Raw genomic sequence first — 15,337 nt, 5'->3', positions numbered from 1 at the left:
GATTGAAATTTTATATATTCCCCATAGCCACTTTTAGCATGCGTTCCTGCGCAGGAACGCCATCCCTTGCGATGGAATGCTCCCTAATGGCGCAGGGTTTTAGAATGGGATGCATCTCCCATATGCGTCACGTTGTTAATATACGCCAGACCATGGCGCCTCTCTTGTGGCGCTGCGTCACAAAATTGACGCAAGAATGGAGCAGAAGAGCTGCAAGGGGCTTGTAAATCTGCCCCTAGAGTAGAGGCTCAGGTGCAGTCCTTCCATTGTAGCCCTCTTTTTGGCTGAAATAGTAGGTTCTTGTTCTTTCTAAATGTTTGATTTGGTTGACAAGGACATCGGCAAGCAGCAATCATCAATGTTTTCTGTTATTTCTTTCATGTTGTACGTCAGGTCCGCCCAGGGGCAAGCGGGCGGAAAAGGAGGATGCAGCAGTGGCTCCAAAGGAGGAGGATGCAGGCCAGGGCGGCGAGTGCTCCTTTGCTGGCCCCAGTAAGTTTTCATTTAAATATAGAGGACCTATTGTTGTCCAAGCATTCCTAATTTAATTGTTTCGAAATAGTGTTTAGATAGGAGCAAAATCCATAATACTACTGTTGCAGGGACACTTCTCCACAAACCGAACTATGGACACCAAAGACCAGAGTAATAATATTTCAGAGTGGCGTGTTTGGCACACTGTATAAATAAACCTGGTAGTGTCAGCAGCACAGATTCCTCCTTCCAAAAATTGCAAAACTTTTCGCTCAGTCACTCTAGTCTGGACTCTCTGGAGGAAAAACTACAGAGTCAATTCAAGTTTAAAAGCTTTATTAAAAGTTTAAGTAAACACATATATTAAAATAAAGTTAGTTGGAAATGGAAAAGTGCTTGGTGCAGAGTTGATGAGTACTGGATTGGTAGAAATTTCTTGTGGTCGAGCCGAGCTTTCACCTGGTTTCAAGTTGATGTTCCTCTTGTCCTTAGAAGTCCAGTTTCTGTCTGTTCAGAGAAAAATAATGTGTGTTAAAATTAAGCAAGCATTCAACAATTGTGACAAAAAAATTAAGCAAGACAACAGCTTTCCCTGGAAGGAGGGACATTTACTTTAGACTAGAGTAGACAGTCAATTACTTTTTCAGTTGTTTTCACATTTTTTCATTCATAGACCAAATACTAGTGGAGTGGTGTAATCTAACATTCTTAAATCTACTTTGTAGGTGGAACATCTGGTGGCGGGGCCAGCTCGGATGTGGTCATCATTGACTCGGAGTCCGAGGGTCAATCTGGGGAGGAGGCGGCGCTAGAGGAGTCGGACCAAGAAGAAGTACAGACTGTGAGGAAGGAGACAGTGGCGGTGGCGAGTACAGGTAAGCTGGATCATGGTACTATCTGACTCTTAGATAGGATATGATGTGTATCCAGTGGTGGCCCAGTGACAAATTACAATATGGTAATTACAGCAGGCTGGGACCGAAAGACAGATAGAGGCAGAGACAGAGAGAGAGGAAGACAGAAGGAGAGAGAGAGAGAGAGGGAGGGAGCCAGAGGGAGGGTGAGGGAGGGAGACAGAGAGAGAGAGACAGCGAGGTAGAGGGAGACAAAGGGAGACAGAAAGAGGGAGACAGAGAGAGAGAGAGAGAGAGAGAGAGAGAGAGAGAGAGGGAGGGAAACAGACATATCGCCTGGGCCTGGTGCAGATGATACGGTTGCTGGTGTGGTTAACGGCTCAGAGGAAAAATCACTCACTTCTGCCACATCTCTTTCATATGAAAGAGCACCAAACCAAGGATACAAGAGAGTTGTGGGAAGGGAAATGGTGATTCAAGCGCCCCTCCCTGCGGACGCCCATGATACTGGCCTGAATAGTTTTGTACTGCCCTGGCTAGTTGCTAGTTGTACTGTGACACAACTTCCTGCTGAATCATTTTGTGTTAATCATATTCCTAAAGAGCATTGCTTACAGATTATGTCTTTCTTTCTTCATATAGTTGGCAATACTAAAACCTCCAAACCAACGAGGAGTATGCTGGCTGTACTGGCCCGGCAACGGAGGCTGGAAGCAACTGTTGCGGAATATCGGCGACTGGTGGAACTCGAGGGGGATGACACGCACTCCAGTGCATCCAACTTAACATCGTCTACATCCTCCTCTGTTACCCCACGTTCTGCCGGTAAGCACAGTGCTCCAGCGAACCGGAGCCGTGCCGGAAGACGCCACCGCCGAGCAGCAAAAGCTGCACCTCGCAGCACTGTTAAAGGTCGCTTGCGCCGTGCACTCCGCAGAGTGTCAGACCTAGAGGCGGAGGTCCAGAAATGGCACAAATTTCAAAATGTGGTGGAGGGCCTCCGCCTAGAGCAAGCCATCCTCCAAGAAAAATATGATGCCCTGGCCCTAAAGCATGATGCCCTGGAGGCCAAACTTACCAGCTTGCATCCCTAGAGTGTCCCTTGCCCCTTTTTTTGAGACTTTTGGGGGGTGGGAATTGGGAGTTGGGTTTTTTGGGGACTTTTGAGGACTATTTGTTGGGGTTAGGGAGGGTCTTGCGGGAGATTATTTTGTTAGGGATATAAATATACTTTTTCAAACTTTATCTGAGCATACCTGTTTTTTTACTACTTTTGAGCTGGGTGGGTGGTGGTTTTGCAGTAATTTCATTTAACTGAACACTGTCATCGTGTTGGTTCACGTGCAATAGGCCAAATGTTTTCCTAAGTAAATGCCTGTCACATAGTTTGTTAATTCAAGAGCCCTAGGACTTTGCTGCTAGTACCACTGTCACTCTCTCGCCTCTCCGAATACTCCATTATACTACCTCCCATCCAAAAGCTTATCTTACCTGTAATTTGTGTTTGAGGGCTGGCTCCACCTGGAATTCACAGAGTCCTAACGCGTTCTGCAGCAGGGCCACAACTGGAGTTTCCCGGCGTGGATTTTCTGCAAAACAAAAACAATCAACATTAGAAATGTGGTAGCGGTGCTGACACAACCCTAAAACCTAGAAGCCCCAGAGACAGCACCCCTGAGACAGGCAAGCGAGCAATATAACGCCTACACGTTCACGTGCAATAGGCCAAATGTTTTCCTAAGTAAATGCCTGTCACAGAGTTTGTTAATTCAAGAGCCCTAGGACTTTGCTGCTAGTACCACTGTCACTCTCTCGCCTCTCCGAATACTCCATTATACTACCTCCCATACAAAAGCTTATCTTACCTGTAATTTGTGTTTGAGGGCTGGCTCCACCTGGAATTCACAGAGTCCTAACGCGTTCTGCAGCAGGGCCACAACTGGAGTTTCCCGGCGTGGATTTTCTGCAAAACAAAAACAATCAACATTAGAAATGTGGTAGCGGTGCTGACACAACCCTAAAACCTAGAAGCCCCAGAGACAGCACCCCTGAGACAGGCAAGCGAGCAATATAACGCCTACACGTTCACGTGCAATAGGCCAAATGTTTTCCTAAGTAAATGCCTGTCACAGAGTTTGTTAATTCAAGAGCCCTAGGACTTTGCTGCTAGTACCACTGTCACTCTCTCGCCTCTCCGAATACTCCATTATACTACCTCCCATACAAAAGCTTATCTTACCTGTAATTTGTGTTTGAGGGCTGGCTCCACCTGGAATTCACAGAGTCCTAACGCGTTCTGCAGCAGGGCCACAACTGGAGTTTCCCGGCGTGGATTTTCTGCAAAACAAAAACAATCAACATTAGAAATGTGGTAGCGGTGCTGACACAACCCTAAAACCTAGAAGCCCCAGAGACAGCACCCCTGAGACAGGCAAGCGAGCAATATAACGCCTACACGTTCACGTGCAATAGGCCAAATGTTTTCCTAAGTAAATGCCTGTCACAGAGTTTGTTAATTCAAGAGCCCTAGGACTTTGCTGCTAGTACCACTGTCACTCTCTCGCCTCTCCGAATACTCCATTATACTACCTCCCATACAAAAGCTTATCTTACCTGTAATTTGTGTTTGAGGGCTGGCTCCTTCATTTCTTCATTGTGCAGAATCCAGGCATCAGCATTATGGGTAATGGATAGGGTGAGTCTGGAGGAGGAGGACTCAGGATAGACGACCAGGACTGAGTTCTTGTCAACTAACTGTTGTGAACCTGAGGAATGCTGCGGCATCAAAATCAAGATAGTTCTGTTGATGGGCTTGTTGTTTTATTGGTTGATTACAGTTTTGTTGGGAATGTGATGAAGCACTTGCTAAAGAAAGGCAGACACACAGGAATAAAAGTGAATAAGGAGGACTATTTACAATTAATGAATGATTGAGTCATTTTCAGAACTCGCTGTCAGGGAAGCAGAACTCGTCCTCATACTCTGCTAACTCATCAGTCGGGGTTACTTCTGGTAACTGAGGAGAACTTTCCTCGGGTAGGGCGGTGTCCTCTTCTTCCTGCGTGCATTCTCGTACTCTGTAATCTGGTGGTATGAAGTGCTGGTTCATCTTTATCAAGGTGAGCCGCTCCACATTTGCGGGCAAGAGGCGGGACCTTTTGGAAGTCACAATGCCACCAGCAGAACTAAAAACACGTTCTGAAGACACGCTTGCGAGTGGGCAAGACAAGTAATTGATAGCCAGGTTGGTGAGCTCTCGCCATATTTTTCTTTTCCCATGCCAATACGCCAATGGGTCCTCAGTAATATTGACCTCTGTTGAGTCATCCAGATAGGCCTGCACCATTGAAAGAATGTCCTCCCGGATTCCTGTACTTTGCACTTCTGTGTCCTTTCTAGGACCAGGAAACCCTAGCTGAGTTAGCCAACTCGCTTCAGACATATCGCATGCGCCTGGTGGAGATGATACGGTTGCTGGTGTGGTTAACGGCTCAGAGGAAAAATCACTCACTTCTGCCACAGGCACAGATGGTGAAGTGCTTTTTTGGGACGCCTGATCGCCTGCTGATTCACTAGTAGTACTGTCTTCTCCTACAGTTTCCTTCCGTTCTATTTCAAAACGAATGGCTGACTGAGCTAGCCAACCTTTGTACTCTGTAACATCCGATGTTTCAAAAGGAATTATTACTTTGCCAAACAATGGCTTTTTGTAACGTGGATCCAGAATAGTAGCACAAATGTAGTGCTGTTGTTTCTTGATATTTACAAGCCGTTCATTGCTAACTAGGCGTTGTAATAATCTCTGCGCCAACTCATGTGCTTCGTTCTTTCCAACGTCCTTTAATTGTGAAGACACCACCTTGACTTGGTGCTCGAGCTTCAGCAACAGTGGGATAGCTTTGCTCAAAGAACAGTCCTCCCTGCTCACGTCACGCGTGAAGACCTCAAAAGGCCGAAGCATGTCTGTCAGGCTTTTAACTAGCTGCCATTGCTCCACCGCTAGTATCATTCCTGTCGTATCACCACCCAGGTTGTAGAAATACTCATTGACTACTGGAAACAGCTCATGCAGACGCTCAAGCATGTAGAAGGTTGAGTTCCAACGTGTTGCCACCTCCTGGATAAGTGCTTTCGCTGGCATTCTACGTTCATTTTGCTTGCGCCTCAGCTCCTTCCGGGCCTTAAAAGAATGGTTGAAATGTGTGCATATTCTTCTGCAGATGGTCAGTGTTTTGTCGACTGCAAGTTCTTTTTTCAAAAAATTTTGCACAACAAGGTTGATACAGTGCGCCAAACACGGCACTCTGAAATAGAAACCGTCCGCCATGGCCCTAACTACATTGCTGCCATTATCTGTAGAAACATAACCAACCTTGCAATGTCTTGGGCGCAGCCATTGCAAGACCTTTTTGTTAAAGTCAGCCAAAATGTTGACTGCAGTATGACTTTTCTCCATGCCAAACATGGCTAATGTTGCATGTTTACGAGCACCCTTAAAAATCTCGACCAAGTCACCACCTGCATTTATCTGTTTAATAACCCCTGAAAAAGAGACCCAGTGTGCAGTGATGCACATGTAATCAGTGGCTGCGCAACTGGTCCACATGTCTGTTGTCAGGTGTATAGTGTGAACAGCACTCTTCTGCAAAGCTGCCCCCACCAACTCAAGCACCTCTTTGTGTAGTGCTGGAACAGCAACCCTGGCAAAATAGTACCGGCTAGGAACCTTCCATTTAGGGGCCAATGTTGCCACGAGTTCAAGGAAACCCACACCTTCGACAAACGAAAAAGGGAGAAGGTCCACCGCTAGCATTTTTGCCAGCTTAGTGTTATAGAGGCGTACAGTTGGGTGGTTGCGTTGAAATTGCGCATCTGAGGAGAACATGGCTGAAATGGTGCGCTGGACAAATTTACGGGATGATGCTGATGCCTTCTTCGACCCACTTCTGATCAGTGTTGACATTTTCCGCATTGGTGTGTCTCCCAGACTCTCAGTGTGCCTGCTATGTGTTACGGAGGGTGTGGTGCTGCAAGGGGTACTGGGTGCAACCGGACACATGTCTGACGCTTCTTCTACCTCCCCATCATCTTCAGATGAAACACCTACTATGGGTATATTTTGGCCACTTGCCCTTTGGGATCGCTTTCCCTTGACGTTTGCTAGGTGCGGAAACCATTCGACAGCGTGCTTTCTTTCAAGATGACCTATCTGGCCTCCGGTTCCATAGTTGGTACCAGTCTTACCACGGCTAACGCTAGTCTTACAAATGCAACAAACGGCTATGTTATCATATTTTTCATGGACACTAAAAAAGTTCCAAACTGGGGACTGGAAACTTCTGGTTTTGCCGCACGAGGTGATACTGCTGCCAATGCCAGATGAAGCAGTGGTGGATGAGCCTTGCAGACATCTACTGGGTTGTGCAATTATTGCAGCAACCTTACTTGAGGGAGTCGAGCTGGATGGAGTCCCCCTCCGGGGAGAAAATATGGGAGCTGTAGGTTTTGTTGAACTTGTGGTACTACTTGACTGCGTTGGTGGTGCTACCAGTGGCACGTCGCCAGGGTCACGCTCAGCATGACGTCGGGATAGGGTGTAAATGTCTGTCTGCTGCATGGCCGGTGTGGCTGGACTGACATGTGTGATGACTAGGTCATTGCTGTCATCCTCTTCAACAACATCAGAATGCACCACTTCATCAAGTCCGACGTTCGGATCCATAAGTATGAGCTTTCCGGGGCCCTTCCTTTTAACATTTGATACCTTTCGCAGCTCATGGTGTGCCTCCCTCTCAGACGTCGGAGATGGTTGCCAATCTAGATCCAGATCATCTGATGGAGCGGGGCTTGAAGAGGAACTTCTACACACCCTCCTTGATCTTTTCCTTGCTGGGGAGCTGGGAGAAAATGAATCATCAGGAGGAGTGGCTTCGTCTTCCTGACATGATACCCCGGCTCCAAAGTCAATTTCCTCCTGTGCCCCTACTTCTGGAAGAACAACCATTGTGGGCACTTGCACCGCTCCATGGCCATCTTCACTGACCTCTACTTGCAAGTCTCCATGGACCTCTCCTTCTCGGCCTTCTCCTTCTCGGCCTTCTCCTTCTCGGCCTTCTCCTTCTCGGCCTTCTCCTTCTCGGCCTTCTCCTTCTCGGCCTTCTCCTTCTCGGACAGCTCCTTCTCGGCCTTCTCCTTCTCGGCCTTCTCCTTCTCGGACAGCTCCTTCTCGGACAGCTCCTTCTCGGACAGCTCCTTCTCGGCCTTCTCCTTCTCGGACAGCTCCTTCTCGGACAGCTCCTTCTCGGACAGCTCCTTCTCGGACAGCTCCTTCTCGGACAGCTCCTTCTCGGACAGCTCCTTGCGCATGTACTTCTGCTTGTACTAGTAGCCCATGCAGTTGTTGTTGCGGCTTTGGTTGTTGAATAGTACTTGTGAGATGAGTTAAAACCTGTGTTGATGGCGTGCTGCTACTTTCTTGCGATGATCCAACATCACTGGTCGTTGGTGATTCAACAACTAAACAGGCTACCTGTGCAGCACTCATGGTGGGCCTTTGTTTTTTTGGTTGTTGTTGCCCAAAAAATGTCTTGGTTGAGCAACCAGTCGCCTTGGTAAGTGGTGCCACTTGCTTCTTCTTCTCCTTAGTAGAGACATCTTTCTTGGAAGAGGACCTACGGGCACCTCTTTTTGGAGCCATCTTCTTCAGATGTGGGAACAACAGGCCGCAGCAGCACTTCTTCCTGGCACTGATGCTCAACGATGATGATGCGTAGTTTTGTGCACCTAAACGCAAACGAAGACAGAGGAACATCAGTAAATATAAATGTTGCATATGTAGCGCTTGAATAAACAGTTAGCAAGTAGGCATTTATGAATACACACATGCACACCACACAATATGGAATTTTCAAAATTAGGATTTGCTAAATTTTTGGGAAACAGGAATTTAAAATTGATCCAAGAGAGCACACACACAGAGGGTTGTGCTTTCATGTACCCCTGACTCCGCCTGGGCACAATGGGTGAAAGCAAGGCACAATGGGTGTAGGCCTATGTCTCAAAGCTCACTGCCTGCCTTCAAAATGGCCGCTTGACCCCCCCATCCACATGGCCAGGACCATGCCTCAAAATGGCCACCACCAACATAGCCAGCACCCAACCCCTACTCCAAAAAGTGAAAACACACAACACAAATCAAATCACCACAATCCAATGCCATCCATCCATTTTCAGAAGGCTTATGCTGCCTGCTGGTGGTTTTCCGGTGCAAAATTGCATTTTTTACAATTTCGCGAGTGCGAGATTGTTGCTTCATGGCGCGAACGTGGCAAAAACCCACAAAATCCGCGAACAGACCGATTCTGGGCCCCCCTGGGCATAATGGATGACATCAGAGCACAGTGGGTGCAGGCCTATGGCACAAAGCACACAACTTACAAATGGCCCCTAGACCCCCACCCACACGGGACCAGACAATAAAATGGCCCCCACCCCCATAGCAAGCCCCCAACACCACCCCAAAAAGTCCTAAAACACACAAAAATCAGCACAATCCAATGTCATCCATGCCCTGGCCAGAATCATGTTAACAAAAATAATTTCAACAAAACAGTTGTATCATCCATGCACCCATAAATAAGCCTGGTGGTTTTCAATTCATGTGCAGCAGAATTGTAATTTTTACAATTTCGCGAGTGCGAGATTGTTGCTGCGCGGGACACGAGCAGTGCGAACACAAGCAAAAACATCCTCAGCTCGCGAACTTGCAGATTTTCCCCCCAAAAAAGTCGAAAAAAAACAACACACACAAAAATCACCACAAACAAACAACATCAACTTACTTCTTTGTGAAATCAAAATTCGAATCCAAAAGTAATCCAAAAAGCCTCAAATCCAAATATCCAGCAGCAACCACAAAAAGTAATCCTTCCCAGTCAAGAATGATCGAAAAGTGGCCAGGAAATGGAGGAGCTTGCTGGACAGGAACAGGAAGTTGGAGACTGGGGCACTTCCTTCACCCCACCCCTATGGGAGGAGCTTGCTGGACAGGAACAGGAAGTTGGAGACTGGGCCACTTCCTTTACTAAGTAATTTTTGTACTTTCGCTAGTGCGAGATTGTTCCTGCCCGCGCCGCGGACCGCGAGCAGCGCGAGCAGTGCGAACACAAACAAAAAATCCGCTTCGCGCGGATTTTGCGTATTCTCGCCGCATCCGCGAGAGTTCGCGGATTGCGGATTCTCCGAAAATACGAAAAATCCGCGAGCGTAACGGATTTTACGCCCATGCTTAATATCCAGTCAGAGGTCTCTATGGGCTCAATTACTTGAACAGCCAACTTGTCTAATTCTTTAGCAACCTTATCTCTCACCAAAACAGGTATTGTTGGATTTGGCCCTTTTTGCAGGCTCATCCCAGAACGTTTTGCCTTTCTCCTGTATCTTTTCTGAGCTGTTGTTGGTGGTTTTATGACTTTGGGCACTTTATCACTGCTGTACAGTGCTAAAGTGCATGTGCTCTCTATGGTAACCTTGATAAGATTGGTCTACACCTGTTTGGCATATTTAATTTACCTGTAAGTCACTTGTACAGTGGTGTTTCATACACCCAGGGCCTGTAAAGTAAATGCTACTTGTGTGCTTGCAGCGCTGTTTGTGCCACCCACAAAAGTAGCCTTTCAAACCTGTCTCATGCAGTTAACTGCCACTGTGAAATGGCACATAAAGTGGTTGCCACGCCTCAACTCCCCTTTTACTACACATCAGTCACCACCAAGGTAGGCCCCAACTAGCCCTATGTGCAGGGTGCAGTGTAGTAACAGGTAGGACATGTGCCTTAACTGTGTGGCTTGTCCTGGTAGTGAGAAACAGCCTATTTGGTTTCTCACTGCTGTGAGGCTGCCCTCTCACAGGGATGCAGTGGGGATTCCCTGATATGTGCTTCAGTGGTAATTCCTGATCTGAGAGTAGCGTGATCAAGTTTGGTATGTTTGGAATAATAGCGATAAATTCTGCTTATTGGGGAAAGCTGATTTATTATTACTATTTTAGAAATGGCACTTTTAGAAGTGGGCATTCCTGCGTGCTGTGTGTCTATGGGCCTGCCTGGTGTGTATTGACCTTCTGGATCTGGTTCTTTACTGACAGGAGAGAGGGAATGTGCATGAGTTAAGGTGTGTCCTGCCCTGCCTGGGTGACTCGGCGCTAGGCTGAATAGACCTTGGCTGAATTTAGAGTATCTGGAGGGGTTTTCCTGGCACCTAAATAGGCCTGGCCTGTATTTTGAGTGGTGGGAGGAGTGGCACCTGCACCTCAGTAAGGCTGTGCCTGCCTTCTACAATGATAGCTCCGCCTCGTGGTGTGTCTTGGGCAAAGGCTTACACTAACAATGGAGGCTGCTGTGCACTTGTAAAGATAATTGTAAAGTGCCCCCACAAGAGGTTTGGGCTGGGCCCAAGAGCCCTGTGCCAGGGGAAAACAAAGACATTGTCACTATAAATATTGGGGCTGTGACCCCATGTCTTTTAAACTGGAACAGAACTGAAGAGAACACTGCATAGGACTTCAGTGTGCCAGGAGGAAGTGCCACTTGGGACTGACCTGCTGCCTGCTTGGTGGCTGAAAGGACTTGTGGAGCACTGTGCTGGGTCTGGAGAGCACTTTCCCCTTCTCCCGTCTTTCACTGGGGGGAAAGAGCATGTAGAGCCTCCTTTGGTGACTTAACAAAAGAGCATGGTGAGCGCTGTGGTGGTGGGGCACTCATTGCGTGTTCCATGCTGACTGGTCCCTTTTGCTTGGGGGAGAGCTAGAGGTTGAAAGCGCTGTCTTCCCCCACCCCCTTTTCATCTGTTGTCAGCCACTGCAAGGAAGTCCCGGCCAGAAAGCGGGACATGGAGCCTCTGGAAGCCAGGCAACGTCCGAGCCTGGTTGTGGGCGGGGTTCACACGAGAAAGAGGAAACTGACGGGCATGCCCAACAGGAGGAAGCAGCGCCTCCCGCCCCGAGACAGGCATGAGGGCCCGGGTGTTCCCTGACCAGCAAGCCCATGAGAGCGGAGACATCGCTCCGCAAAGAGGTGAGGCCACCTATGGGCACATTCCCTACAGCCATCGCGAGCCCAGCAGGGCTCCGGATGGGCTGCCACATCTGCAGTTCGGTCCGTGTCTGAGTGCTGAGGTCCCGTTGTGGACCTGCGGGGGAATTGTTTTGCTTTCATTTGCATTCCGCGCAGCCGGGTGCCGGGTGTCTGCCCTCATCGTGCTGGCCCAAAGTTTACGGCACTCCCGTCTGCATCTAGGGGCTAGTTTGAAGGCCTCGTGCTGGGATAGGTCAAGGGGATCACTGTCACCCCTGCGGGGAAGTACCAGCATGACCAGGAGGGTTCCTGGTACCTTGGGACTACTGGATTGTCACATACTATTGATGATGTCGAGTCGGCCTAAGGTGGGTTTGATGTACCCATAATGTGTGCCTGGCTGCAAGTGTCTACTAAAGGGCACAGCTGATTAAATGTATGCCTAATGTGATGTGCTCAGAACAGTTCCTACCAGTAGTTACTAGTCACCCTAACTGTAATCTTTCTATGACTGTGGCCCATTGGCCTGGTGATTTATGTAATCCCTGTTAAGTCATGACAAGTGCCTGGTGACACAGTTTAATATATGTGATTATGTTCTAATGTGTTTTTATGAATAATACAAAGGCTATTTTTATGTAACCTCGTATGGAGTTTCTTTTCTAGTGTGCCTGGTGTGTCACTGCTGTGTGTGTGTGTTGCGCAAACGCTTTACACATTGACTCTGGGATAAACCTGACTGCTCTGCCAAGCTACCAATGGGGTGAGCAGAGGTTACCTTCAGCGTGTAACTCCCTTGCCCTGACTAGAGTGGTGGGGTCTGCCTGGCTAAGGTGCATACCCTAGTCAACTAGAAACCCCATTTCTAACAGGTATATTGCAACTTTAATGCACCTTAGGAATTGCATTGTCTTTTAGAATAATCTTGTGCTCAAATCCCTGCAGATTACCTGGCTGTTTGCTGAACACAGAAGGAATTTTCTTTTTTACATCCTGTTACCTACAGTCATGCCTTCATCAACCACTAAAACGTGCTCCTAACTATTAAAATCCAGTATAATATGCAACATTTTCTGATCGAACCATCCCAATACAGGTTAATCAAATCTGACAACATAAAACTTTCCTCTTGTTTTCCTATTTTTAAATTTGAAAGTAAACCATCTGTAACTCAACATATCAATCTTTTCCTGGCTGAAACCCTCAGGATGTATGTCAGGCTTCAATAATTGTTCACACACTTTCTGCACAAAGAACGTTTTCCATAGTTCATCATTGATAATTGTGTCCGGTGAACCAGAATCAGCAAAAAGTTAGATTTTCACCCCACCAATCTCCATCGAAAACTCTGGTTTGCTTTTCTATAAATCACCATTGATATTTAACACAAGATTGTTCTTTACATTCATGACAAGGATACTGGCTGAAGTATTGCCAAACTCATCATCACCACCTCTGTCAATACCCACGCCCAGATCACACACGTATTTAACGCAAGCTTTACTTTTCCTACAAACTTTCGCATAGTGCCCTCAAATGCCAAAATGACTGCATTTTTGTTTGGCCGCTGGACAATTTTCACTGTACGCCGAGTAATCAGAATTTCCACATCTTTAACATTTAACATCTTGCTTGGTGTTTGGTTTTAGCTTTGTGGTGACTACATTTTGAAACAACTTTCTTATCCACACATGTATTCACCTTTCCTACAACCTCAGATACTTGGGCATCTTGTTTGAGAGCAACTGCACATCTACTTGAAATCTATGCCTTGCGTACGATGGTGAGGACTTCCTCCTAAAATGCGTCACCATTCACCCAGAGTCGCTCCTGAATTGCTGGATTGCATGAGTGCATGGCAACTTGATTTCTAATCAAGTCATCATACAAATTACTAAATGTACAATCCAATGCTAATTTTTTTTAAACTCTGAAATGTAATTGTCTACTGATTCTGCCTTACTCTTTTTTCTATGGAAAAACTTAAACCTTGTTATGCCTATGCAAACTTTAGGAGCAAAGTAATTATGTCAATTCAGCAGTGCTACGTCATTCACATTCATATCACTAGAAACCAATAATCTGGTCATTTAGTTATACACTTTCAACCAAGCTGGCCCTAAGAAATGTAGTAAAATCCTTTCCTTCTGGTCTAGATCCATCTTTCCTGATTCATTCACAGCATCGATGTAATTAGTGAAATCAGCCTTCCATTCCAGCCATTTTAAGGAAAGTTCCGACCCAGCTCACAAAAATGCTTGCGGTGGAGAAATGCTATAACTCTGGGTGTTGATACTGAATGGATTGTCCAGTGTCCACTCTTCACTCAAGGACTAGTTCTCTTTCCAATCTTCACCAAGCAAAGGAGCACTAGGGATATGCTTAAATCTAGAATACACTTGAACCCTTAAGAGGATTGTAATTAAAAAGGCTGTAAAGTACCTTACTATCCAGCCAAAATGCTGCGAAATGCAAACTGTGCTGGTGAAAATGGCTTACAATTGAAAATGCTGTAAGGTACCTTAAAATCTAGCCAAAACGCTGCAAAATGAAAAATGTGCCATTGAAAATACCCAAATTAAAGCAACTCGTAAACAACAATTGGTTCTGTTGGGTAAGAAAATGTCTTTACAATTCAAAATATGTGTGATATCAATGTATCTTTGATGCACATGGAACACATAAACAAGATCAATTTTTTGGCGTTATGAAAACAATGCAAATAATCAAAAACTAGAAATGATGGCTGTCTGATTTTTCAAAAGGCGAAACGGTGCACGTGACATAAATTTACAGTGAGTAAAGTGTTCAGGTGAAGGATGGTGACTGAGTATATGTACATGGACGTGAAGAACTTTTGCATGGAAAAGGAGACATTTTACAGGTCCAAACAATATATGTTTCCAGTATCTCTAGTCCAAACTAGAATTGCTTGATGATTCAAGGACAATGAGATCTAAAGATGTTTGGACAGATGTCGACGGATACATCTGTTCAAACATCTTTAGATCTAGGGTCAAGTTGGTCCCTTTTTTCTGCTCACAGTGGGTCCCATGATACCCCTGCTTTGCCACTGCTTCTCATGGAGATAGTCAGGGACAAAAGGAGCTCAGAAATTAATTTTCAACCAACAGACGCAGTAACATGATGTCCTGCACAATGCTTATCTAATATGTAAAAAGAAAGTACATTAAATCACACAGAACAACTAAATACTAGACAGTTCAATAGGAATTTCAATGAGTGTAGTAATCTGTTTACGATCTACAGTCAGCACTACAAGCTTCAAGTTGGTACTCTCCCCACTCTGAAAATCTAATGTCTACAGCCTCCGATATACTGAGACTATAGGCATGAACTAACTTGGCACAGCTACAGATTACCTAATGTTTACCCCTAACGTTTTGATGCCCAACTCAGTTCAGTAGTTCTCAACCCAAGAGCAGAAATTCTCAAGGCTGCTAGATTCCTCGGTGTGTTTGTGTTCCCTTGTTCTGTTCACACAATAATCCCCAATCTGCCTGTTTGATGGTGTTGCAGATTGCATTGTGTAGTAGGCATAGCCCATGTTCTGGCCTTTCAGTCTCCATACCGGCAACTCCTCACTGCCAGGACCTCAGCACAGTTTCCCATCAGAAGAGGATTCAGTGGTCAAGATCGTCATGGCTGGTCTTGCTTGGCAGCACAATATCTTTGAAGGTTGTGGACCTTCCGCCGACTGAAGATGGGGATTAAGGCAATTTTGTTGTGGCCACTGGGCTTATTCCTCAGTAGTGATGTCTCTTCAGGAAATGGAGTCTCCCAGGCCGATCGGTATTCACTTGAACACAGAAATTGCTCCTCTCCTCAAGAGATGGCCGTGCACAACAAGCCTGTGGGCCCACAATGGTTGCCTGGTGACACAATGGTTCCAGTGCTTGTTAAGTGCATTTCACCA

General features: G+C 46.4%; 1 protein-coding gene across 1 annotated transcript; it reads right to left on the bottom strand.

The window, feature by feature from the left end:
- Positions 1–3,597: 3,597 nt before the first annotated feature.
- On the bottom strand, positions 3,598–7,135 carry LOC144824718 (zinc finger BED domain-containing protein 6-like). The gene is made up of 2 exons (XM_078683737.1): positions 3,942–7,135; positions 3,598–3,665 (listed from the first exon to the last, which is right to left on the bottom strand). Exon 1 carries the CDS (start codon positions 7,048–7,050, stop codon positions 4,270–4,272), a length of 2,781 nt encoding a protein of 926 aa, XP_078539863.1. The 5' UTR covers positions 7,051–7,135; the 3' UTR covers positions 3,598–3,665; positions 3,942–4,269.
- Positions 7,136–15,337: the final 8,202 nt, after the last annotated feature.

Source organism: Lissotriton helveticus, chromosome 3_1, assembly GCF_964261635.1.
Source record: "Lissotriton helveticus chromosome 3_1, aLisHel1.1, whole genome shotgun sequence".
In the NCBI taxonomy this organism is placed as follows: Eukaryota; Metazoa; Chordata; class Amphibia; order Caudata; family Salamandridae; genus Lissotriton; species Lissotriton helveticus.
Note: the sequence above shows the minus strand (reverse complement) of the source record. Positions and strands in the feature narration are given on the sequence as shown.